Raw genomic sequence first — 26702 nt, forward strand, 5'->3', positions numbered from 1 at the left:
TGTCTATGCAGGGAATACTATAGCCACTGTCATTACAGGACTATAATCGAGTTTAGAACAATTCCAAGGAACCTGGATGGTAAAAGCATTAATAATGCTCTCCTTGATACAATGAAGGGTCGTATAGTCACTTCAGTGTTCTCAAGTAGGTGCAGATGTGCGTTATCGGCCGCGGTTGGACATCTATTTATCGGTGCTACCTTGGACAACACAAAAACTGACCCAACAGGCTGATAGAATCTGTTTTATTATTAATATTATAATTATTTAACAGATAAACTAAAATAAGCCATCAATATCATTCCACCCCAACAGTGGGTGAGCACCCAGCATTCCTCCTGAAGAGGGAGAGGGGAAGAGCAGATGTCCACGGCAGGCGGTGACGTGGGAGCCTTGATTCATTCCACAGCGAGGGACTGCAGGTGGCCTCTTCTATGCTCTGACAGCAAAGCTCATTTTAGTCTCACCCCACTTAGGTGCCACTAACATTCTTCCAAAGCCACGGCAAAAAAAAAAAAAATGCAAATATTTTCTCTCAATAGGATAATAGACATTAGCCAGAAACGGTAGTGCCACCCATAAAAAGAAACAGAAGAAAAGAAGGTAAAGAAGAGCGTAAAGAAGGAGATCATAACAGATAGAAAAAAAAAAAAAGAGGAAAAAACAAAAAAGGAAAAAAAAAAACCTTCAAGACACAAACAAAAATAAGGTGATACTTGGTGCAACATCCTACTAAAGATAAGAGCGAGGTCTGCTCCCCATCAGGCTGGGGTGGTACAGGCATGATTCTCCCCTACTCCAAAACCGGCAGCGCAATTCCTAGAACCCCATTTCCCCTGTGCTTTGAGCCGGAAGGTCAGCCAACTCTTTATAGGGGGTCAGGGCACGCTGGGAGGGGGGCAGTGGTAGGAGAGAAAGAGGGACATTTAGGGGAAGGGATGTGGAGAACAACTCATCTCTCCTTTACATGGTTCTGTGCCCCTCCTGTAGCCCCTGCTGCCTCCCTGCTGTCCTCCATGAAGAGCATCTCAGACAGGTCGTCCAGAATGGCGGTCTCCTTGGTGTCCAGTAGGTTAAACTCCCGAATAAAGAGGAGGAAGTGACTAAAGAGAGTGTTTAAGTGTCCGTGTAGTTCCAAAGCGACAATCTCCTTGAAATGAGCTGAGTAAATATGAGCAGTAACGTGGAATAGATATCTGCAGATCTTTTTTACCAAGGAATCGAAAGAGCTGGGGAATTCCCTGCCTGTACAACGAATAAAAAAAACAAATTAACAGCGGATTAGAGAGTGAATATAGAAGAAATGCAGAAACACATCACATTGTACAATATCCACATTTGCCGATAAATCTCCCCATGTTAACCTTGGTGTCCCTCCACAAACAGAAACTTTACCCCTTTAGAACCCCTGTCAATTGCCTCTCACCTAGACAACTAGTTCTCATGCTTTGCAATGATGAGGGGAAAAACCCCTTAAACATGTGTCTGCAAATGCAGGTTCTGGTTTGACCATGTAGCCGAAGTCATTTTTGACTTCTAAGATTGCTACTTTCAATAAGTGGACTAGAATTCCTCCTCTCCGGAGTACGTCAATTACACCGGGAATGGAGTCAAGGTGTTCTACTGTGTACTCCCCACAGCTGTCAGACTTGCTAACATCTGATTGGTGGAGATATTGGGCCCCAACAATGATACTGATGACTTATCATATGGATTAATCATCAATTCCATAGTACTGAATAATCCTTTTAATGGATTAACCTCTTCTTCCCATTGCCTCTTGTGATGGGATCTTTGCTCCGACATAATGCGCATGAGTTTATCCGTATCACCATATTTTAAAGGACATGAGAAATAAGTTTGATACTTGCACTTCTCACCTCACAGTCAGAAAAGAGGGGTCAGATAGAACAAGCGGTTTTATAGAAATTACGGAAACGGCTATGTTTTTGTGTCTCGGTAACTCCGTGAAGGTGCGGTCACCCCTCCATTAATGTCTGGTGTCTGGCTGTGATGACCAGACCATGTCACACCAGGAGGAGCACCTAAAGTCGACAGAGTTGTGGGTCCAGGTGGTGTGCAGATAAGTGTCTGTGATAGGAATACCTCTGTATTGGGGTTAGGATGAGTGTGGCGTAGTTCACACACATTATGCAGAGGCAGAAAGAAATAGAACCTTTCATCATTCATAACAAAAGCTGGAAAGTTTTCGCTCACCGTATTTGGTGGGAAAGATGTCCTCGTCTGTCACCAATTTTTGTACAGAACTCATGACAAAATCAATATATTGAGGCGCTGTGCACTTTATCTTCTTTCCCCGCTCGTCATACCAGTAGTACTGTCTGTAGAAGCAGAGCGTAATATGCACAGGTTAGCATGATCAGCACACAGGTGGGGTTATAGAAAGGTGGGACAGCTGGCAGGGAGACCCTCTATACACGCACAAGGCTCATACGCAGCTGCATGACCTCTTCTACACCAAAGGGAATTAGATTTAAAGTAAAAATACACAGCCAGGTGAAAAATATAGAAAAAAGACACTATGTTGGGATACGTCAGACCCAGTATAGGAGATGGATGCAAATGGCGTACAACTGGATAAGAAGGGAATGAGAACAAAGCGTGCTAAAAGGAGTGACTATTTTACGAAAATTGACCCTTAAGAAGAATTGGTGTAAAATAAAAAAAAAAAAGTAACCTGTGAGCACAAGTTTTCACCACACTGTTTACTACCTATACTTCCTTCCACCGCAGCCAAGTGTCAAACAAGTTGGCAGCAATGCTGAGGAGAGCGATTGGCTGCAGCGGTCACACGTGCATATGGACAGTACATCACTGATGCAGGAATTAGTTAGTAAAGATTAGTAGCGCTGAGAATAAGGTTGTGTTCACAAGTAGCGTTTTCTTTTTTGCGTTTTCGCGGTGTTTTTAAACGTGCGATTTTGCCACGAAAACTCAAAAAAAAAAAACATGGATTTTTGTGAGTACTCACCGTAAAATCCTTTTCTCCGAGACGCTCATTGGGGGACACAGAGACTGTGGGTGTGTGCTTCTGCCGTCTGGAGGCTGACACTAAGTATACAAAAAAAGAGTTAGCTCCTCCTCCGCCGCATACACCCTCGCCCCCAGACCGGGCGTAACTCAGTTTAGTGCATAAGCAGTAGGAGAACGCGCCTTAAACTCAGGCAAGAAATTATATGTCTGAAAAAGGGGCCACCCTAAACAAGGATTTGTATAACTCAAAAATAAGTAAATGCCAACTGGCTAATAGGGTGGGTGCTGTGTCCCCCAATGAGCGTCTCGGAGAAAAGGATTTTACGGTGAGTACTCACAAAAATCCATGTTTCTCCTTCGTCTCATTGGGGGACACAGAGACTGTGGGACGTTCTAAAGCAGTCCTCTGGGCGGGATCTTAGCTCACCCAATCCAAGCTAATTTGCGCCCCTGATTAGAGGTGCGCAACTGCTGCCTGGAGAATCTTTCTTCCCAGGCTTGCATCCGAGGATGCCTGGGTATGTACGTTATAATGTTTGACAAACGTATGCAAGCTGGACCAGGTAGCTGCTTTGCACACCTGTTCCGCTGAAGCTTGGTGTCGCAGTGCCCATGAGGCACCCACTGCTCGAGCCGAGTGTGCCTTGATCCCTGCCGGAACTGGCGTGCCACTGATTTCATAAGATTCTTGGACCGTCAGGCGAACCCATCTGGCCAAAGTCGCTTTGGACGCAGCGAGCCCCTTCCGCCGCCCTTCTGGGATCACGAATAGAGAGTCTGTCTGGCGGAAAGGTGCTGTCCTTGTCACATACCTCCTAAGAGCTCTTACCAGATCCAGGGTGTGCAATGCCTTTTCTACCCTGTGCACCGGTGCCGGGCAAAACGAGGGTAAAACAATGTCTTCGTTGATATGGAACGCAGACACAACCTTCGGCAAGAAGGGAGGAGCTGGCCTTAAAACTACCTTATCTTTATAAAAGGTTAGGAACGGCGGTTTACAAGATAAGGCCGCCAATTCCGAAACCCGCCTAATAGACGTTATCGCAACCAGAAAAACGACCTTTCTGGACAGGTAAGGTAAGGAGACTTCTTGCAATGGTTCGAAAGGAGCCTCCTGAAGGGCTCTGAGCACCAAGTTCATGTCCCATGATTCCGTCGGCGCCTTATAGGGGGGTACTAAATGTGCGACCCCCTGCATAAATGTCCTAACCTGCCAGACGGAAGCGACCTTTCGTTGGAAAAGCACCGACAGGGCCGAGATTTGCGTTCTGAGCGAACTCGGAGCCAATCCTGCGTCCAGCCCTGCCTGCAGAAAAGCCAGTACGTTAGGGATCGAAAAAACCAGAGGAGCCACTCCGCGATCCCTACACCAACGGAAAAAAACTTCCCAAGTCCGGTGATATACTCTCGCCGAGGAAGGCTTCCGGGCACTCGCCATCGTGGCCGCCACATCGCGCCTGAATCCTGCCTGTGTTAACAGCCAAGATTCAATGGCCACACCGTCAAACACAGGGCCCCTAAGTTCGGATGGCAGATCGGACCCTGGGACAGTAAGTCCGGCCGATCTGGGAGACGCCAAGGTACGTCCACCACTAGTTGAACCAGATCTGCATACCAGGCCCGCCGGGGCCAGTCTGGGGCCACCAGAATTGCTGGAACCTTCTCTCTCCTTATTTTTCTGATGACTCTTGGAAGCAGCGGCAGCGGGGGAAACAAGTACGGGAGACGAAACTGGCTCCACGGAAGCACCAGAGCGTCTGCTGCGATTGCCTGCGGGTCGAGGGATCGAGCGACAAACCTTTGTACTTTGGCGTTCTCTCTGGATGCCATAAGGTCCACGTCTGGTGTCCCCCATCGTTGGCAGATCTGTTGAAAGACCTTGGGATGCAGGGACCATTCCCCTGCCGTGACCCCCTGTCGGCTGAGAAAATCTGCCGCCCAGTTTTCGACTCCCGGAATGTGCACCGCTGAAATTACCACGTGGTTCTTCTCTGCCCAACGCAGTACCAGCCCAACCTCGCGCATGGCTGTCTGGCTGCGCGTGCCCCCTTGATGGTTGACATATGCTACTGCTGTAGCATTGTCCGACTGAATGCGCACCGGCCGGTGTCTCAGCAACCGCTGAAAGTGTTGCAGGGCCAATCGTATTGCCCGTATCTCCAGAATGTTGATCGGGAGATTTACCTCCCGAATGGACCACCGCCCCTGGGCTGTGTGACTCTGGAAAACTGCTCCCCAACCATGCAGGCTTGCATCGGTCGACACCACCAACCACTGTTCCGGGGGAAAAGGTTTCCCCTGGAGCAGAGACGAGTCGCGAGTCCACCATCGGAGTGATCGCCGGACCGGCGGAAGCAACTTGCACTGATGATTGAGAGACAGCAGCCCCCGGTCCCATGCTGACAAGAGCACATGCTGAAGGGGACGGAGATGGAACTGGGCAAACGGGATTGCCTCCATCGCCGCCACCATTCTGCCCAACACACTCATGCCGTACCTGATGGATCTGGTGCCTGGCTGTAGAAGGTTCCGTACCCCCTGCTTGATCCTTCGCGCCTTGTCCTGAGGGAGGATCACCAGCCCCCGGGAGGTGTCGAAAACCATGCCCAGGAATACGATTCTCTGGACTGGAACCAAGGACGACTTGTTTCGATTGATCAACCAGCCTAAACGGGCCAGGGTATCCAGAGTGATACTGACATTCCTCTGGCACGCTAGAAACGACGGACCCTTTACCAAAAGGTCGTCCAGGTACGGTAGTACCGTTATGCCCCGTGCATGCAGGATGGCCATAACCACCGCCATTATCTTCGTAAAGACTCTGGGGGCAGTGGCCAAGCCGAAGGGCAGAGCCACAAATTGAAAATGTCGCCCTCCGATCGCGAAACGCAGGAACTTCTGGTGTGGAGGAAATATCAGAATGTGTAGATATGCATCCTGCACATCGATCGAGGCCAGGAATTTTCCCGGATCCATGGCTGCAATGACCGAGCGGAGGGACTCCATCCGGAACCGCCTGACCCTGATGAATCTGTTCAGGATCTTTAAATCCAGTACCGGCCTCACAGTCCCGTCTTTTTTGGGGACCGAAAACAGGTTGGAGTAAAAACCCTGCGTCTCTTCGCCTTGCGGCACTGGGACAATGACCCCTTTGCGCTGAAGCGTCATTATGGCCTGTAACAACCCTTCCGCCTGCGATTCTGTCCCGGAAAGTTGGGAACGGAAGAATCGCTGTGGCGGGAGTCCGACAAACTATCTTGTACCTGGACGATATCAATTCCGCCACCCAAGCGTCGCGTGCCACTGCGACCCAAACGTGGCTGAACCCTAGTAGGCGTCCGCCCACTCTGTCGTCCGTAGGTACGAAGCGCCTCGAGTCATTTTGCCGGAGGCTTTTGGGATCTGGTCCCCCTCGCCCTGGGCAAACGGCCTCGGCCTCTACCCAGCGGATTGGCTCTGTAAGAGGTTTGCCTTTCCCTACTCTGGCCATTGTTTGCGGAGGAGGATGCCCTGGCCGAAGTCCCCCCCCCAGGGGCTACGAAAAGGCCGAAAACGCCTCTGCGTTTGCCTGAATGCCGGACAACTCCTCTGCTGCGGGAGGAAACTACTTCTCCCCCCTGTGGCTTCTGAGATAAGCTTATCAAGCTTCTCACCGAACAACCGATTGCCCTGGAAAGGCAATGAGGTTAAGGATTTTTTAGAGATAGAATCCGCTTTCCACAACCTCAGCCATAATGCTCGCCTAATGGCGATCGCATTTGCTGCTGCCACAGCCGAACACTCGGCCGCGTCCAGTGAGGCGCTGATGAGATACTCACTCGCTCCTGATATCTGATTTGCAACTTCCAAGACTTCCGCGGGCAGATCCCTGTCTTGGAGGGCCTTATGCAGAGTGTCCGCCCATGAAACCATGGCCTTAGCCACCCGAGTTGCCGCAAAGGAGGGAGCCAGAGCCGACCCTGCTGCCTCATACACTGAGCGGGCAAGCCCCTCTAGGAGGCGATCAGTTGGGTCCTTGATGGAAGAAACACTGGGTATCGACAATAGCGACCTTGATGCTAAACGTGATACCGGTGGGTCCACTACTGGCGACTCCACCCATCCTTTATGGAGCTCAGGGGGAAACGGATACTTTGCTTGCAGCGCTTTTTGCATTGTAAAATGCTTATCCGGGTGTTCTCTATGTTTTTGGACTAAATCCTCAAACTCCGGATGCGTGGCAAAGCTTCTATGTGGTCGCCTGGTTTTCTTGAAGGAGACCTTGTGACCTGAGACCGTGGACACATCGTCCTCGATCTCTAATGTCTGATTGACTGCCTCAATGAGGCTGTCCACTGAGTCTTGGTACCCCAGACTTTCTAGATTCCAGGCCTCCTCCTCCTCACCCTCATCCTGATCGCTCCCTGAGCTCAGCGACGGGGAACGAGATGCCCTAATAATCGCCGCCGAAGCCCCGGAGGGCCTGGCCGACGGGGAACGAGCTCTTTTACCATGAGCTTGTCTGGAACTGGAGCGGCCTCTAACGATCGGAGGGTCCTGAGACGTGGACGAGCTGTCTTCCGCTGGCAAACCACCATCCTTGTCCCTGCCCGGGCCTCGAAGGGATTCAATTGCCCTTGTAAGGGACAACATAGAATCTGATAAAGATATCGCCCATTCCGGGGGGTCCTGACCTCTGGGCTCTGAAACAGTGGGAGGCTCCTGGGCGCGCTCCGACTCGCAGGCTTCACAAAATTTACCCGCCTGCGCCTTTGGCAGTCTGACCCCACAGGAAACGCAAACAGCGTATAGGAAAGAGTGAGCTTTCCCTTTGCCAGACATACTGCCCAAGCTTGAAGGTAGGGCAGAAGGAGGAGGAGGGTAACCCCTTCCCTGAGTACCAGTGCGGCTCTCGAAACGGGGTTGCACTCACCCACAGGCCACGTTCCACTCCTGTCGAAACGACCGCGGAAATGCGAGGGTGGAGGGGGATTTGGAGTTTCCGCTCCGGTACTGTGTGCGCCCCCGCTCTCCACCCCCTGGGCTGCGCCGTACCGGAAGTTAGTGGGCGGGTCTTCCGGCTACCACCGGAAGTCGGCGGGCGGAGCCTCGCGCGATACCCACGGACTTCCTCATGCCGCGGGGGCCGCGGCCGCCGGCGGGGCTTCCGGCTGCACTCCGCACTGAGCGGGCAAGCCCCTCTAAGGGCAGAGCCACAAATTGCGTGCGGCGCTACTCGCCGGGGGCAGCACCGGGTACCTGCGGTGTCAGGAGAGAGGCGGACCTTACCATTTATCCAAAGGTGAGCAGGGCCTTCCACTCACCCATAGGTACGCCGTGGGGGCTCTCTTGGGGTGCTCTCAACTCCATCCCCGGCAGGGAGGGGGAGGCTTCTGGAATGGGGACGAAACATCGATCCCTCAGCTCACCTGCGCCTCCAACTCAACCCCTGGACTCACAACCTAGGGGAGGAAGGGGCCTCAATGAATCGCGTTGCAGGAGAGGAACAACGTGAGGGTCGCTCACACGTGCTCGCCCGATGAGGTTATGGGGAAAACGAATCCTCTTATCAGGATGCGTTGCCGCCTCTTTACAAAATAAAAAAGAAAAATGGTAGTCTGGGGAAAAGTCCCAGATGTGTCCCTCGGTGCGGCAGAGAAACACGTGGAGGGTTACTCACACGTGGTCGCCCGTTGATGATTTGGGGAGATCGGACCCTCTCTATAGGATCCGTCGCCCCTGTCATATCTTCATAGAAAAGAAAGCAAAAAAAAAAAAAAAAAATCTAGTCTGGAGATCCAGACTGCGTGTGCCTCCATAGACACTAAGCAAAAAACTGAGTTACGCCCGGTCTGGGGGCGAGGGTGTATGCGGCGGAGGAGGAGCTAACTCTTTTTTTGTATACTTAGTGTCAGCCTCCAGACGGCAGAAGCACACACCCACAGTCTCTGTGTCCCCCAATGAGACGAAGGAGAAAAAAAACATCCCATGCAATCCTACGGGATTCTGCAATGCTGTGGATTTTTCCGCGGCGGAATCGCATCGTGGAACAATACGCAGCATGCTCATTAATTTTGCGGCATCGCGGCGATTCCACCCACATAGTAATGCATTGTTCTGCTTACTTTCCGCATGTGCCCACCATGCGAAAAGTAAGCAGAACGTTTGCGGATGGTATCCACGGTCTGGAGTAGAGGAGATTCTCCTCCAGGCTCTGGGTACCATATCCCGGTAAAAAATAGAATTAAAATAAAAAAATCGGCATATTCTCACCTTCCGATGTCCCTCGCAGCGTCACCAGGCCTCAGCGATGCTCCCGGCAGGTCCTGTTCCCAGTGATGCATTGCGATAATGACCTTTGATGACGTCGCGGTCTCGCGATAACATAGCGATCTCACGAGACCGTGACGTCATCAAAGGTCATTGTTGCAATGCATCACTGGGAACGGGACCTGCCGGCAGCATCGCAATGATCGGGAACGCACCGCGGGACGCCGGAAGGTAAGAAAAACACGATTTTTTTTTAAATTATTTTTAACATAAGCATAGGCAGCCTCAATAGTAAAAAGTTGGTCACACTTGTCAAACACTATGTTTGACGAGTGTGACCAACCTGTCAATCAGTTCTCCAAACGATGCTACAGATCGCTTGGAAAACGCTAGCATTCTGCAAGCTAATTACGCTTGCAAATCGCTAACTTTTCAGCGGGAAATAGGCAGAAATTAAAATGCGATTTTCTCGCGATTTTCTTGCATATTTCTCGTGGAATGGAATTCAGGAATTCCTGCGGAAATCTCCGTGGGAATTCCGCAACGTGTGCACATAGCCTAATACGGATCATAAGACGGCACTATATTGTACACCATTTAACTCCTGATAGTTAATTTTCTTAACGTAGTGGAAAAGCCTTTCCTAAATGGTGGAAAACTCACGTGTTGCAGGCAGCCATGGTCTGGCAAGTCTCCCCCGTGCAGAACTCTGAGATGGTGCTGTACTGAAGGTTGATGTGGTTGAAGAATGTGGTAACTGCAAGAAGCGCACAGGAAAACTCAGAATAAAGTGACGTTCGGCACTCAACAGACTTCTCGCACAATTTCCTTAATTCAACACAATGACCAAGGGGGCAGTAAATTTTAGACTAATGAAAATGTTATTTCTAGGAGCACAAACCCACTTTACGTTGTAGTGATTTCACAGCACCAAACTTTCCAAATGTTTCCGGCTTCTGAACTGTGAGCTGGACATTTTGAGACTATTTTTGGGTAAATAACAGGCCAAATGCTTTTCGATGAGGCAAAGTGTATCGACATAAATAGACTTCAGAATTTCAACATCCATGTCCTGCTTTTGCCTCAGAGAAGGCGATCTCTGATATATGTCCTAAAAGTCCACTAAAAGGCAATCACAACATGCATGAAATGTAATGGGGAAATTACTCGAGTTGGTGTAAACATATTCACCGGACTCGGGCCATCGGTCATGTCACTAATCTGTGGCTGCTGGCCGGAAGCCATGAGAATTGCCCCTAACTTGCTGGCTCTTCTTTTGAGTAGCCGGCCTGGCGCTACTTCATTGTTCTGACCAGACACACATGTGATGTAGAGTCAGACCAGCTAATTAATAGAAGAGCCACGGATGCTGGAAGGTTGCAGGCGGTTCTCAAGAATCTCAGAGATCCATAGATCACCGACGTGGCTGATGGACCGGGTCCTGCAAATTGATGCGCATCACCTCCAGTATTTCCATGTTCTAACTATAATGTGACATATCACTAGTATGGGTTGTTACATTGCGACCTCAGAGGTGAGAATAAAGGGTCAGAGGTTCCTTAATTTCCTCTCCTTTCACATGAAGGACCCTACCATTAGACCCCATAATCAGAAGACTCTGTCATATCGATGAGATGTGGCACTATATATTATTGAGGGAAACGGCTAAGTGCCTCCTCACCGGGATTGCCAAATCTACAGCAGAGAGAAGCAGTTTCGGGCCAGAAGTTCATGGCTGGGCTATTAGAGACACTTGCCCCTATGTCTTCCATACACACACATTACGAGTGGCTACTTACTATTGCTTGCCAGCCACTCGTTAAGGTCTATTTCCTGCGGTAATGTCACTAGTTGCTTGAATTCAAAGTCTGTGACTCGGACACGTGTATATTCTGGTTCCAGGTACAATTTCTTCTCTTCTGAAACTGGCTTCTTACCGTTGGGCTTAGTCTTTGATTTTCTGCAAGAAACAAAGTAGGAAATGTTGATCACAGTATGAACTGCAATAAAGGGGACCCCACACAAATCCAGGAAAAGTTTCTGGAAGAGATCAGAGGGGGATAATGGACCCCTCCACAAACATGGCAGGTTTGTCAGACAAGTGGTGTTTACCACGTCCAGGAGGACCAGGCTGCGCTGATATTTTCAACTATTAAGATTATCCTGCGTTACAGCAGCTTTCTGACCATTTGATTACTGGCGTTAGCAGTGAATAACATAAAAAGCGCCCTCCTTCAAGCTACTTTCAAACATACTAGCACGTAACTGATGAAGGTCTATATCGACCGAAACGTTTTCTGGTACTACAATAAACTGCCTCACCAAGCATTAAGTTGAGTGCCAGGTTTTCATTTTATCATATATGGTTTGGGAACCTAACTTGGCACCACTACAGTAGTGCACACGGTGTTTTCTACTGATCAGTAATCACTGTCATTTGGACGCATCCAGATGTTACAGCACAGTGGATGGGATTTTAAAAAATCCCATGCCCACTAAGCGCCCAGAGACGCCCGCGGCTCACCTGCTTAGACCGACATGCGGCATGTCTCTCCAGACCGCAAAATGTCAATTTCTCTTGCGGAGACGCGAGTCAAAAGAAATTTCATCTGTACCATGTATTGGACGCAGTGAATCTGCACGGTTCAGTGATCACATGCGGATTCACATGTGATCAATAGACGGCAGCGCTTTGGTCGCTGCTACCTCCGGATCGTGGGTACATACCCTTAGGGGAAGATACTTTCTGTTCCCCATGAATTTGCCAAGTGCATAAAGCAAGATCCCCAAACACATGGTTGGGGGAACTGGTGCAGAAGAACGCAACTAGAATGGGAATTGTAAGCCCAGCCCTCACGACCAATATCAGGGTCTGTCCTCACAAATGCTCTTCCGGATAAATGGGCAAAAATTTCCACAGACATCTCCAAAATCTTGAAAAAATCCTTCCTAGAAGGGTGGAGATGTAGCTGCAAGAGGAGGAAGGGGAACAATGCCATATTAATGCCTATGGCTTGAATGGAATATCATAGACGCTCCTGTAGGTGTAATGTGAGGGCTCTTCGTTCTTCTGTCTCTATATTGTATACTAGATGGTGGCCCGATTCTAACGCATCGGGTATTCTAGAATATGTATGTAGTTTATTTCACAGCGGCAGATCTCCCGAAAGTAGCGGTGGTGTGCGTTGTTCGAATTCCGAACCAATTCGCGGCCGGACTGCGCCTGTTGCTGATTGGTCGTGGCCGGCCATGACCAATCAGCGACGCAGGATTTCCGTTACAGAGAGACAGATTTAGATGATTATATAGTAGATTATTTAGAAGTCTGGAAGAACTGGATGACAAGCCGATAGGTGCTTTATTAAACTTCATAGGTTGTTGCCCTGCTTTTCCCAAATATAATTATAGAGGGATTGTCTTCTCATAAAGTCTTGGCACACTGCTAGGATATGCCATCATTTTAGGATTGGTGGCGGTCCATCCCCCCCACTGATCCTGAGCATAAGGTAACTGAAGACCAGTGTCAGGAACTGCATCAGGTCCATTCATTGTAATGGCTCCTTGTTGCACCACTTACAGGTAGCTGAAGTGCCCATTTATTCACCTTTCCATGCAAAGCATTGGTGCCAGCTCCCAGAAGCCGCTTCTGCTTAGATCATAAGGTGATGGCATATCCGAGCAAAATATTATCACTCCTTGTCTGTGAACAGCAGAACAGGTAGAAATTTGGTCTCACCAATTTTGGCCTGCCTACAGAAGGTAAGGAGTCGGATTATTGTAGTACCTTGGAACGACAGGGTTAAGAGAAGCGCAATCCCTTTGCCAGCCTGGTCTCCCCATGCCCTTATTCTCACAGACAAGGCTTTTGCCTTAAAAGGAATCTCAGAGCTGCCAGTGACTCTAGGAGATGGAGGACGAGGAGACGGGGGCAGTGCCCAGGCATGTTACACATACCGCAGCCAGAGAAAAACATGCCTAGGAAACAGGTGGGCATGGCCTGACAACACAGACAAGTACCAGGAGAGCAGGGAGGAAGGTACAGCCTGGCGCAGGGAGGGAAACATCACTAGCGCCACACACAGGAGGAACACAAAGTGGACATATAGCAGTGAGGGTCAGGTGCCAACACAAGGACCAGCGCAGGACGGGAGCCATCCTGCAGAATAAAGGCAGGGACATGTGGTAAGAGTTGCTTCTAGAACTACGAAAGTGAAACTATTACGTTATTGTTTTGCACCCCATCCTGTCACAAACACTATCTAAATTCCCTGTCAGTATGTCTTTGGAGTGTAGGTGGAAACCAGAGAACCCGGAGGAAACCCACGCAAACACGGGGAGAACATACAAACTCCTTGCAGATGTTGTCCTTGGTGGGATTTGAACCCAGGACCCCAGCGCTGCATAGCAACAATGCTGGCCGTATATGACACGTGAGCGGCATGACCAGTGATGAGAACCATGCCAACATTACTATCGAGGAATGGTGGAAATTTTGTAAACTGTTACGCTAAGTCTTCAATGACATGTAGATGAGTGATGCCCAACTTGACAGGTTATGGATGTGAAGGACCACATCTGATGCCCGCACATGAATGTATGAGTGTGGATTGTTCAGTCAATTATACAGTCCCACTAGGAACAGTAATCCAGATAATAAAAGGGTTACGGGTTAAACGTTACACATCAAAGTAGGGACACCCACGGGAGTCTCTCCCCTCCAAAATAGCAAAGAGCTGCAAAAACAATGCAGCGACAAGGGGTGGAGAGGCTAAATGTCTCATGGCTCTTGGCGTCTTTGCAAAAAAGGTATAATTTTTATTGGGGGACAAGCACCACTTCCATATGTAAAAATATGCTCACGCGTTCGTTTAAATTATCACTAGAAATGGTAAATTGCCTGGTCACTCATTGAACAGGCTGTCCAGTTCCAGAGTAGTCCAGAAATGAGCGGTTTAATAGAGCCATATACACAGAAAGAACTCAAATACAGGGCTGCAGAAACTGCAGGATCACCCCGAGTCACCGCAACATCAATCTGTCTAGTAAGGAAGCGCAAGGGATTGCAAATTAATTTCACCTTCTTTGGTGCATACATAAAAATGTCATGTACAATTGGTGGAGAACTGTTTAACTCGATGGACCTAGGTCTTTTTTTTAAACCTATGTAACAGGAGCACAGGGAGAGGCAACGGCAAGAGACAACCTCGGCACGGCATATAGGTTTTGACTTAAAAAAAAAAAAAAAAAAAGAAAAAAGACTTATCCTTTCTGACAGATTCTTTTTTGGTTTTGTGTTTTTCTAGTGCCCTTGTCAATACTAGTAGCACAACAAGGTAATTGCAGCCTATTCAGGTTTAAGAGAGTCCAGCTCCTTCAGGATGACACACCCATATGTACCATCACAAGAAAGTTGGCATGTCCATCAGCAGTTTTGAAAACATGAAGGAAAAAACAGGACACAGGCTGAAACACGAGGAGAGATGGACAGGGCCATAGCAGCAGGACTGCTATCTGCTCCTTTATGCAAAGAGGAACATGAAGAGAACTGCCAGAGCGCCATGCTGGAGTGCATGATTCTGTCCAAACTGTCAAGGAGACTTGATGGGGTGGGTCAAGAAGGCCCAACGTTCCGTAGTAAGACCAGTACTCAAAGCTCAGAGCCGTGAAACTCAATTAGCATTTATCATAGAACATCAGAATGGCTGGTCTTCCCTTTGTGCCCCGTCACAGATGAGAGCATGTGAAAGCCATGAAAGACTGCGAGATGCCGTGGTGAACCTTGTTGCTAACATCATCATCCAGCATGGCCAGCTTAGTGGTAGTTCAGCGATTGGGGAGGCAAACCCTTAGTGGGTTGTACAACCTCCAGATAATCGACACAATAGCCTGACAATAGACACCAGATTTTATCCCGAGACCCACTGTGCTGGTGCAATGGCGTTAAAGTCCCCCCCTTTGGACAGGACAACGCCCGGCCTCGTGTGGTCATTGTGTGAAGGCAGTTCCTGGATCAAAGTGCACCTGACGCTACCAACTAATGCCATGACTTGTCCAGAACCAACTGATGTCCTAATCCGGGTCAGAGAAGATCCCCCAGGAAACCATTCACCATTTTAATCAGGAGCATGCTCAGATGTTGTACAAAGTGCACACAAACATGTGGGGACCAAACATACTATTGAGTCACATTACGAGTTGTCCTCATCAAATTGGATCCTCCTGTGATTCCAAATATTTACTTTGATTTTCGGAGAGATTTGAACACTAGCTCTCATCTGGATGATGAACTTAGTTTACTCGTCTCTAACATGTCATTTTGTCCTCAAATAATTACACATTATATATCAGTAAGGATTATCAACCGGAATCTTTCATTCATAGAGATCCGTTGTGCCCATTAAGTCCTCCCTTAATTGTTTTTTTAGGCATAGTATGTTTGGTCATTTTGATTCAAGCAGCACAACTGGCCAACAATCTCTCCGAGGATATACCCTGTACACGTCTGATTGACATTTCAGCAGAAAAACGGTGGTTGGGTAAAATACTATAGGAAATGCCTTTCTTATATTTTACAAGTCTACAGAAGTCAACAGCAAGAGATTATCACCCAAGATATCAATAAAGCAGTAAAACTACTGGTCCAGCAGCAATCTTAGGTGTATTTGGAGTCAAAGAAAATCACTGTCTTCACAGCAGAATGTGATATCTTTGGTGGGCTACGCCACTGGGATCTTCACCTACTGGAGAAACAGAGGTCCATCCGGCCACCACATCCTCCTCGCCGCCCTCACCTGGGAAGCCTACTGGGGTTGTAGAATGAGCCGCGTGCCGCTTACGTCGCTCTTTCCATAGCTCTCACAAGCCTTGTTCTACCAATATGTGAGGGTCCCAGAGGGGAAGCTTGTAAATCACCTACAGAGACCGATGTTTTGATCGGTGGAAGGTGGAGAGGAATCGGGGCGCAGAGACCCCCACCAAAGCTAAAATGATGGAGGAGCAGCGCTGGAATGAGTTCTTCTCCTTACAATGAGTGTTAGGCGGCTGCAGACGAGCGTCTGAACAATCGTTTGAGTCTCAGCAAGAAATCTTGGGACGATTTCTTTATATCCTTCATCAGATTTTCACTGTGTCCTTTTTTTTTTACATCCATGTGCAATCCTTTTTCATACATCTACACTTAAAAAAACACGATCAAATACAGTTTCCTCGGTTTATAATAGAAATGTATCTGTGAACATCAGCGGCTACTTGGATGTTTAGTGATCCGTCTTTTTTGCGCGCCCATACACTTGAACGGGTGAGTCTCGGGGAGAATGTAGTACAAGCTGTGATTTTTATCTTACAGACAGCTGGACAAACATGGGTCATGAATCAAAAAAAAAAAAAAAAAAAAAATCGGACCTTCAATTTATACGCTGGTCTGCATGAGCCCCGACACCGATAATATCCCATTAACAATACCTTAAAGGCTCACCACATTTTACACACCGCATTCAAAGTGCTAGTATTACAAACTTAACCTTTACTGAAGCAACTTTCCCCCAAAATGCGCCTCCATGCGACATGTACAGACGTGTCTGCAGGGTTTGCTAATGGCATGATCCACACACCAGCCAGTCTACAGATGTTATCTGACTCCGTCTAGTGTGGGAAACACTAACAAAGCCGACTTCATGTATCTGTACCAAATGCGTCACGTATAAGCTACGAGGGGTGAGGGAAAGGACGTACCAACCTCGGACCTACGGGCAGAGCTTTCCCATCAGCCAGACTGTACTTTACATTCCTAAAGCAGTTACTGATGGGAAACTGAAGCACAAAACAAAAGATCTCGGAATCTGAGCATTTGCTAATCTGTTTTTTTTTTCCTTCAGATGATACTAGATTAATGGAATTTTAAAAAGGGACAGCAGTTTGAGGTTCACGTTTTGGGAGGCTAAGGTTTTATTTAATTTGTTAATTTCTTTACAGTCTATAGTAAAACTTTTACTTAGGGGTTACCCAGCGGTACGCAGTCTGTGGCCCTTCTTGTCTCAGACGTGCTTACAGGCAGAGGAATTACATATTTTAAAGCTGAAATGCAGCGTTATCAGACTATGACATAAGAGTGCCACCTACAGGCCAAACAGGCAACACACTGTGTGGGAAGAGTTTACAGCATTTCTGTTCTGATTACATATATACATCAATGCATGTTGTTATATCTGCAGCCGGACCACCGCTCCCTCCTCCGGGAGACAAGCATGGACAGAGGACAGGAAGCTGACTAAACGCTGAGAAAACAAAGTGCTGCACATCCGCCCCCATTTACCTAAGAAGATCAATACAGTTAATGCTCCATTACCTTCCATCAAAGGGAGTGTGGATGAGCAAGAGATACTGAAATCCCCTAGACTAGAAATTCACGGTATTGCGCTCTTACCAGGATCTGGAAATTGCTTTCTAGGATCAATGTGGCCCTGCCATAATGATATTGGTAACATTTGCATCTTTCCAGCACATTTGTCGAACTGACAATGAAGCGGAGTTTATGCGGCTACTCTTAACATTGCTGGCCAGGGTTACCACTGCAGCCAGTTACCATACACCCGATCAAAGGCAGAGAGCCGGAATGGACCCTGGACAGAATGCTTACCATCTGTGTCTGCTAATAGCATTCTGCTGGACATTTGCCTAAAATGTCCCATGAGCCATATTTCAACACAATAACACCTGACCATATGTTGCTCATGTTTCTGTGAGCATCCTGCACGGCCTAAATGAGCTACCATGGCATGCAGCGTCTCCAGACTTGTCTCCCATCGAGCACATCCAGTTCATTTATCTACAATTAGAAAGGCAGCTGCCAGCAGAGGATCTTGATGATTTCTGTGCCCAAGTGAATTCAACAAAGCAAAACAATCCTCAGACATCCATTAATAACCTCACTATTAACAGTCATGGTGTGCAAGTGACAGGATTTTTGCGTGTGACACTCGTAGATGATACTAAATAACTCAAGATCCTGTGAAAATTGTGTTTCCATTTTTTTTTCATTTGCATATCAGTAACATATCTGTCCATTTGTTGATTTCTATAATTCCATGACTTTTCCTGACTGGTGTTGCAACTTCAAAGTTGTGTGTGTGTGTGAAGGGGGGGGGGGTGTATAAATATATCTCTATATGTTGGATAATGGCCAGCTATACTGGCAACATTGTCAACACTTGGGTGTTATGGTATTTTTCACCCCTTTATGTATGTGTATACAAACACATACAGTTGTAGCCATGTTTTGAGACTGACAAAAAAAATTGAGTTTTCATAAAGTTTGCAGTTTCAGTTTTAATAGTGACAATTTGCATTAAATATAGATTGTTATGAAAAGTGATCAGATGGATTGCAAAAACTGCAGCCATTCATTGCCATGAGGATTACCGAAAAATACAGTAACTTAAGGGCCTGTCACACTAAGCAATATCGCTACATCGTCACTGGTTTTTGTGACGTTATAGCGATATTGCTAGCGGTATCGCTATGTGTGATACTTACCTCCTACCGCTCCCCCCGCTGGTTATCGCTGATTGCGCAAGAACGACCTGGACTGTTTCTTGTCGTCAGCTTCCTGCTGTGACGACGAGCGACGCCGGTCGGGAGGACGTCAGGATCGCCTCGTCTGACTGGTAAGTTGCAACCCCCGACCCCTGCTATGTCGCTGGTGAGATCAGTCTGTGTGGCAGGTCACTAGCGACCACTTAACGATGTACCAGCGATCCTGACCACGTCATATCTCTGGTGCATCGCTAAGTGTGACAGTACCTTTAAATCACTAGAAAAAAAAAATCCATATTTTCAGCCCTGCTACAAAATGACCTGCTGATCTTCTCCTTTAGTTCATGAGAAAGTGGTAACAAGGACAAGGCAGCTGATAAGCTCTCATGCTAATTGAATTGTAAGACCAAACTGGTTGCTTTAAAACTGATCACCCTCACTGTTGAGAGTTTTTTTTTCTAATATCTAATCTGTATCTTCTCCCTTTCAGTTTCATTCCATTGCTTCTCGTGTTTCCATGTGCAAATGAGAATAAAGATGATCCCTCTACACTGCGACAGCCCTTCAGAAAAATATGGACAGCTATTAAGTCTCCTCTTGGCCTTCTTTTTTGCAAGCTAAATATTCCCAGATCCTTTAACCGTTCCTCGTAGGATGTAGTTTTCAGTCCATCACCATCCTAGTAGCTCTTCTCTGAGCATCTTCCAAGAGCAACTTCGCCCAACCATCCAGGAGCACTTCGGAGATGAACAATGCTTTCTTCAATATGGTGGAGACCATGGCACACGGCAAAAGTGATAACCAAATGGTGTGGTGAACAAAACATTGATATTATGCCCAGAACCTTCCCAGATCTCAATCCCATTGATAACCTGTGGTCAACCCTCAAAAAGTGGGTAGACAAAAAACAAACAAACCCCAAGAACTGATTAGGTAAGGAAGGGTTATCATTAGTAAGGATTCAACTGCCAGGGTGAACTGCAGAAGTCTTGAAAGATCGGGTCAACTCTGAGAATATTCAGTCATTACATAAACTTGATGGATTTGTCAATAAAAGTTTAAAAACGTATGAGATGCTGGTAATTGTACTTCAGTAATCATAGAAACATCCAACTAAAAGATCGAAAAACAATGGAGAAGCAAACAGTGCAAACCAACATTTGCGATACTCTCAAAACATTTGGCCATGATTACCATGTATTACAACTTGTGATTTTTTTTTTTTTTTGCATATGTCTATGTTCCCACGATAAGTATTTGGTGAGTTTAGATCAGGATATTGGTGTTTTTATTGCTGCAGTTTTTGTCTCTTTTTAGTATGTCGTGTTATAAATAAAGCTGCTTTGCTTTTTTATACTTCCAGAAATTTGGCTTCTAAAAAACTTTACTTATAGAGTCATGTGCGGATTATATGCGCCTTTACGTGTGGATGTTCTGGACGTAACCGAATTCTACGTGGAAAATCTGCACATAAAACCTGCAAGAGAAATTGACATGTGGAAAAATAAAGAAAAATAATAAAAAAAAAAATTGTGCAGGAGATTTCTACAAATCCTATCCACTTTCCTGGACCTGTAAGATGCTGCTTGTTTTGTGCATAGAAAATACACAGCGTCAAAACCTCATCTTGGGGACATAACCTGAGAAGGTTTATGTATGGTGGATATGAGTCTGCTGGAGTAACCACTTTAAATGGAGTCACGATGCGTGGATGAGAAACTCATCACCCATGTGAGCCATGCTGGCGACATCCTGTGCCCAAGGAAGGTGGCATTGTCACCCACCTGTACCAACCAGATCACTGGCACCCACAGGTACAAATATCCTACATGTTCTGAAAAAGAGTGCATGACATAATGCAAAAACACAACGACGTGCAGACTGGTGCATCGGTCGTGCCAAATATCTCATGTGTGGTTTAATTAGGAGATGCCAACCTAATGACATAAACCTAGAAAATATTCACTGCATAAACATGCACTTTCACAGGAATTGGGCTTATAGCAGTCATGGGAGGGGTGCAGTCGCAACAAGTCTGGATTTTTCTTCATTTTTACAAATCATCCTGCCAACTCAAGAGTTTCCACCTCATTCAATAAGGGCCACCTATTTCCCAAGCAAGAGGACCCTTAAAGTGGTTGTCCCTTGGCGCGATGTTATAAAATAAAAAATAAACTGCGCTTTACAATCCCCCGTCCATCACTGAGTCTCTGCCGCTGCTCCCGATGTCTGACATTGGCTTCGGCACTAAAGAGATGTCAACATTATGGCAGCTAATCAGTGAGCTCATATGCTCTGAGCGGAGCGTTTCTTCTACCTGGGCAGAGCTGCCGAGCTCACCGATTGGCAGCCAATAATGGAAACCAGGAGTAGCGGCAGAGACTGTGCTACCAGGACCTTGGGATTGTGACGGTGCGTAAACTGGGATTCATACACACACTGCTCAAAAAAATAACAGGAACACTTAACACAATGTAACTCCCAAGTGAATCACACTTCAGTGAAAACAACCTGTCCAGTTATGAAGACACACTAATTGTGAATCAATTTCTCCTGCTGTTGTGCTAATGGAACAGCCAACAGGTAGAAATTATAAACAATTAGCAAGAAAACCCCATACAAAGGAGTGGTTCTGCAGGGGGTGTCCAGAGACCATTTCTATGTTCTCATTCTTTTTGGCTGCTGTTTTGGTCACTTTTGCATTTTATCATTGCTCTTACCCCTAGAGGTATATACAAGATGGCACATCAATGCGAGCTTTGGCAAGAAGAGTACTTGTGTCTGTCAGCACAGTGTCTAGAGCATGGAGCACATACCAGGAGATAGGCCAGTACACCAGGAGATGTGGAGGGGGCCGTAGGAGGGCAACAACCCAGCAGCAGGACCGCTATGTCTTCCTTTGTGCAAGGAGGGACAAAAGAAGGAGCAGTGCGAAAGCCCTGCAAAATGACCTCCAGCAGGCCACTAACATCCATGTGTCTGCCCACCAACAATAACCATGCATATAGGTCAATAAGTATTAGCCAATCGACACTCACAAGCATCTATCAAATTTATAAAGAGTTAGCAATTTAGTGGACTAACTCCCCTATGAAGTCCCTATAACTCAAAATATGGGTCTAAGATCACCTGTATTATGGCATTAATGATCACAGATAAACCAATCACACTATAGAAGATTACAACTTTGTAAAATGTATGCTGACAAGGCGCCGTGCTGATAGAAGAGGCACAGGCAAAATGAGGAAACTCCAGTCAATGCAGCCCAGAATGGCCCAAAAAGGAGGGCTATTTATATGAAAGGGCAGCTTGAATGAGAAAGGTGCAGCAGATGAGATAGATGAAAAGATCTCAGTATAAATGCTCAAAAGAGGTTCCAGACAATGCGTCTGTAACAAGCGAGGGACCGGGGAGAGATAGCTAGGATGGGGTATTCTAGTGTTCCCTTTATTTTTTTGAGCAAACGTCACTGAGAAACCAGAATTTTAAGAAAGCAGACCATCCTGTTTCAGCCTAAGGGCTTATTCACATATCCAAATTTGAAATTCATAATTATCCTGAAAAATTGGGCGTTTTAGGTCTGAATGTTCTCATCAAGTCAGTTTTTTTCCTATTACACCAGGATCTGTATGTTATCTGCTTTATATAAAACACGCTCTTCTCTACTGTCTTAACTCACTGACTATTTTAAAATACGGCCCAAAATTTAATTTAAAAAAAAAAAAAAAAAATTGGAGCTTTTGTTGGATCTGTGTAATGGTTCTTTTTCTTCTTTATTTTGTTTCAATTGACTTTTTGTGTCAATTTCCATCCCATCCAGGGATTATTTTAAAAACAAATTCAGACTGCGTTTGTGCGATTTTTAATCATTCATATGACTGGAGAAGCTGTTTTCAGATGTTAACTATCTGGATCAAAATTAAATGTAAATAGCAGCCATATGGCTAAAGGGCCTATCACACTAAGCGATATCGCTAGCAATATCGCTATAACTTGTGACGTTATTGCTAGCGACATCGCTATGTCTGATACTTACCTACGACCCGCTCCCCTGCTGGTTATCGCTGATCGCGCGAGAACGTCCAGGACTGTTTCTCATCGTTAGCTTCCTGCGGCGCTTCCTGTGGAGAGACGAGTGTGGAGCCGGGCGGGAGGACGCAGGATCGCCTGGTGTGACGGGTAAGTAGCGACCCCCGTCCCCAGCAATGTCGCTGATGAGATCTGCCTGTGTGGCAGCTCACTAGCGACCACTTAGCGATGTACCAGCGATCCTGACCGCGTCATATCGCTGGTCGGGATCGCTGGTAGATCGCTAAGTGTGACAGTACCTTTAGTCTTAAAAAGCAATAAATTTAGGCTTCAAGCACCATCAGTCTATGTTCAGTACTGTTTGTGTCCGTCATCCATCAAAATTTACCATATATACATACATATATACATACACACACATATATATATATATATATATAATATAAATATATATAATATAAATATATATATATATATATATAATATATATATATAGATAGATATGTCCACAGGTATAACCGTCGGAGCTATTGATGAAGCAAAGAGACCATAATATGAAAACTCTCGACTCCATTTGGCCTCCTTTCTTTTGTGGAGCACTGAAAACCGTTTTTGCAAATGGTGAAACTACATTAAAAAAGCCTGATTAAAAATAAAAGGTGGGGTTGAATAAGAGAAACAATACTAAATATAAATCACATCCTCTATTCTGTTCTCATGCATGTTATCAGGAAAGAGAAATGCATGGGCCAGCTATGAAGAAATTATACGGCTCTAGACATGTCAAGACTGTATTAGCAAGCACTCTTCTCAATGGACCGATCACATACTGCATGTGCTGTGATAGACGTGTCCAGTCCTCCCGAGCATGAACACGTTATCCTCTCCCCTATTAACTTACACTATTCTTACAGGATCTCAGATAGCTCCAGTCAATGATGTCACATCCATGTAGACTCCACATCATCCAGCTGGTCTTCTTTGGCCTGCAGACTTTATGTTTCAGGTTCTCTTCCCATTTAGCTATTCATGCAGTCAGCTTGATTTACTAGAAATGTCTAAAGGTCCGTTCACACCAACGTTAATCATCAAATCGGTAAATATTTACAAATCAGTGGTCATTTAAAGGCTCTTTTGCACCAACAGACGTGCCCCTGAGCCATCTGTAACTGGTCATCCTCGATGTTTAGGCTGCCAATGCTTGTGAGAGCGCGAGTCCTGCATACACTGGACGATGTGTTGCCAAGATCAATGATCTTTTGTGCAAACCAAAAGATCTTTTCACCCGAAGAACGAAACAAGCGTTTCACCCGTTTGTTGGGTGATCGATAAGCTGTTTAGACTGCAGGTTTATGGTGAAATGAGGATAATCTTTCAGATTAAATGGACCTGAACTTTTACATAGAGTAAAGTTTAGCGCACATGGTCTGACAATGTGCAGTAACATCTGGTGCTTGATAAATTTGGCGCAAGTTTTGCGAGTTTAGTATACATTTACACTACCTAGTAGCTTTGTCCATGCCATAAATTTTTTGCCAAAATTTTGCCACAGTTTTTGAATATGTTATTACATATTAGGCCATGGCCATTTCCCATGAAGCCACATCCCTTTTATGGGTCTTTGTTGGACAAACCAGTGAACGTGTGTAGAACATACAAGTAGTATCATTTCTCCTTGTGGAGAATGACATGCTAAGCATGTCGAGATGAGGTAACAATCCTAAAAGTAACAAGGCTCGTTAAAGGGTCGACATTGACTTTTAGGATTGCTACTTCCAATAGGTGGCACTTGAGTTCTTGTCCTCTTCCTCTCTGAAGAGACAATTTGCATAATTTGCATATTTCCCAGAGGGGCATTGTGGCTTTAAGTCTCCTCATCTCGACATGCTCAGCATGTCATTCTCCGCAAGGAGAAATGATACTTCTTGGATATCGGTCAGACGCTTCTCTCACAGCCAACCCAGATCTCACACTTTGCACTGACGAAGGGCAGTACCCCGAAACACAGTGTCTGCAAATGGAGATTCTGGCTGGGCTTTTATCCTAAGTCATGTGACAAGGCTCTTTAAAGGGTCGACATTGACTATTAGGATTGCTACTTCCAATAGGTGGCACTTGAGTTCCAGTCCTCTCTCTGAAGAGACAATTTGCATAATTAGAACATAAAATACACACAGCATGTAAGACTGTACTATGCCAAAAATTATGCAAAATTTTGGAGCATAAAGTGTAACAATAACTATTCTGAAGGCTCACTTGGCTGTCTTTTTGGTCTGTGTGCTGTATATGTGCACCAAGGCCTACACAAGCTTGTAAGCGCTGCATACCTCACCTAGGAAGCTGGCCATCTCTGATAGACCGCAGGGTGGGCATTAACCGAGGCAACAAGAAGGAAACAAAATAAAAATCCCTCCATTCCTAAGAATGAAGAGAATTTTTAATAAGAGGCAAAATGAAAAGTTCCTTGGTTCTACAATTACTTTTCAATTCTCCCTGGTTTAGTAGATAAGCCAACTGTTTAAAGTATCAATCTGGGATTTTAAGTTGTTAAAAAATAAAAGCAAGAATAGGAATAAAACAGCAGGACCATGGAAGACCATCTCTACTACCCTATGGGATCTTCTATACTATAGTAAGTCATTACACTATCATCTTATAGCAACAATTATATGCAGGAAAAACCTGGAATATATAAAATCATTTAAAAGAAAGCATTTTTATTCCCCCAGTACAATTTCGATCATTCTCCCATTGTAACAGTAATTAAAATCCTGTAAGATGCTGCAGAATATATTGGCGGCATAGAAGCAAGCATAAAAGATATATGGTGCATTTCAGCTCCACGTGTGTGGATGTACGCAGCACATCTGCTCCACACCTCGCGGCATCCCAAGAAACTTCAGGAAGGAACGAGCAAGTAGCACAAAGACAGCCATGTCTGACATTTGTAAAGACCCTGGGGAAGGAATCCTCAACAATGTCAGATCAGCAGCAACTAGAAAGGTAAGAGCCTGGAGCAAACCCTAGGAGAGCACTCACCGGTTATCAGGTATTACAGTGTGCAACAACATTAGGCCACGTAACACAGTGTATAACCTTACCAAGAGTATTCCTGGATGTGAACACAGGTTTGGGCTTTTGAAGTGGGTCCATCCCCATTCTGAAAACCGCCCCCCAAAAAGAGACTTAAAACACTCATTCCTATATATACAGCTTTGGCAAAAATTAAGAGACCTCTGCAAAATTTTCAGTCTGAATTTTCTCTTTATAGGTATATTTTGAGTAAAATGTAAATTGGTCTTTTATTCTATAAACTAAGTAAGTCCAAGCTCTAAATATTGTATTTATTTTCAGAAAATGAGAAATGGTCAAAATAACAAAAAAATGCAGGGCTTGCAGACCTCATAATGATAAGAAAACAAGTTCATAATCATTTAGAAACAACAATACTAATGTTTTAACTCAGGAAGAGTTCAGAAATCAATATTTTGTGGAACAACCATGATTGTTAATCACAGCTTTCATGCGTCTTGGCTGCTTTCCACCAGTCTTTCACACTGCTTTTGTGTGTCCTTATGCCACTCCTGGTACAAAAATTTTAGCAGTTCTTCTTTGTTTGATGGCTTGTGGCTATCCATCTTCCTCTTGATTACATTACAAAAGTTTTCAATGGGGTTCAGGTCTGGAGATTGGGCTGGCCATGACAGGGATTTGATGTGGTGGTCCTTCATCCCCACAATGATTGACCTAGCTGTGTGGCATGGCGCATTGTCCTGCTGGAAAAAACAGTCCTCAGAGTTGGGGAACATTGCCTGAGCAGAAGGAATCAGCTGTTTTTCCAGGATAACCTTGTATGCAGCTTGATTCATACGTCTTTCGCAAAGATTAACCTGCCCAAT

At 45.9% G+C, this 26702-nt stretch overlaps 1 protein-coding gene and 1 long non-coding RNA gene across 3 annotated transcripts in view; one reads left to right on the plus strand and one right to left on the minus strand.

Moving 5' to 3' along the window:
- Positions 1–231: 231 nt before the first annotated feature.
- Positions 232–26702, minus strand: part of MOB2 (MOB kinase activator 2) — a 59651-nt gene continuing 33180 nt past the window's right edge. For both annotated transcript variants that reach the window (XM_073574028.1, XM_073574027.1), the window contains exons 2-5: positions 11043–11203; positions 9907–10000; positions 2218–2342; positions 232–1245 (exon numbers count right to left, since the gene is read on the minus strand). In XM_073574028.1, the coding sequence (XP_073430129.1) occupies positions 953–1245; positions 2218–2342; positions 9907–10000; positions 11043–11203 (673 nt within the window). In that variant the 3' untranslated portion in view covers positions 232–952. The remainder of the gene's footprint in view (positions 1246–2217; positions 2343–9906; positions 10001–11042; positions 11204–26702) is intronic.
- LOC141088094 (uncharacterized) lies at positions 13245–19843 on the plus strand. Its single transcript, XR_012231839.1, has 2 exons — positions 13245–13425; positions 19265–19843. It is a non-coding gene; the product is annotated as an uncharacterized lncRNA (long non-coding RNA).

The sequence above is a fragment of the Dendrobates tinctorius genome, unplaced genomic scaffold (assembly GCF_039654945.1).
Source record: "Dendrobates tinctorius isolate UK_male_01 unplaced genomic scaffold, ASM3965494v1 ptg000037l, whole genome shotgun sequence".
Classification (NCBI taxonomy): domain Eukaryota; kingdom Metazoa; phylum Chordata; class Amphibia; order Anura; family Dendrobatidae; genus Dendrobates; species Dendrobates tinctorius.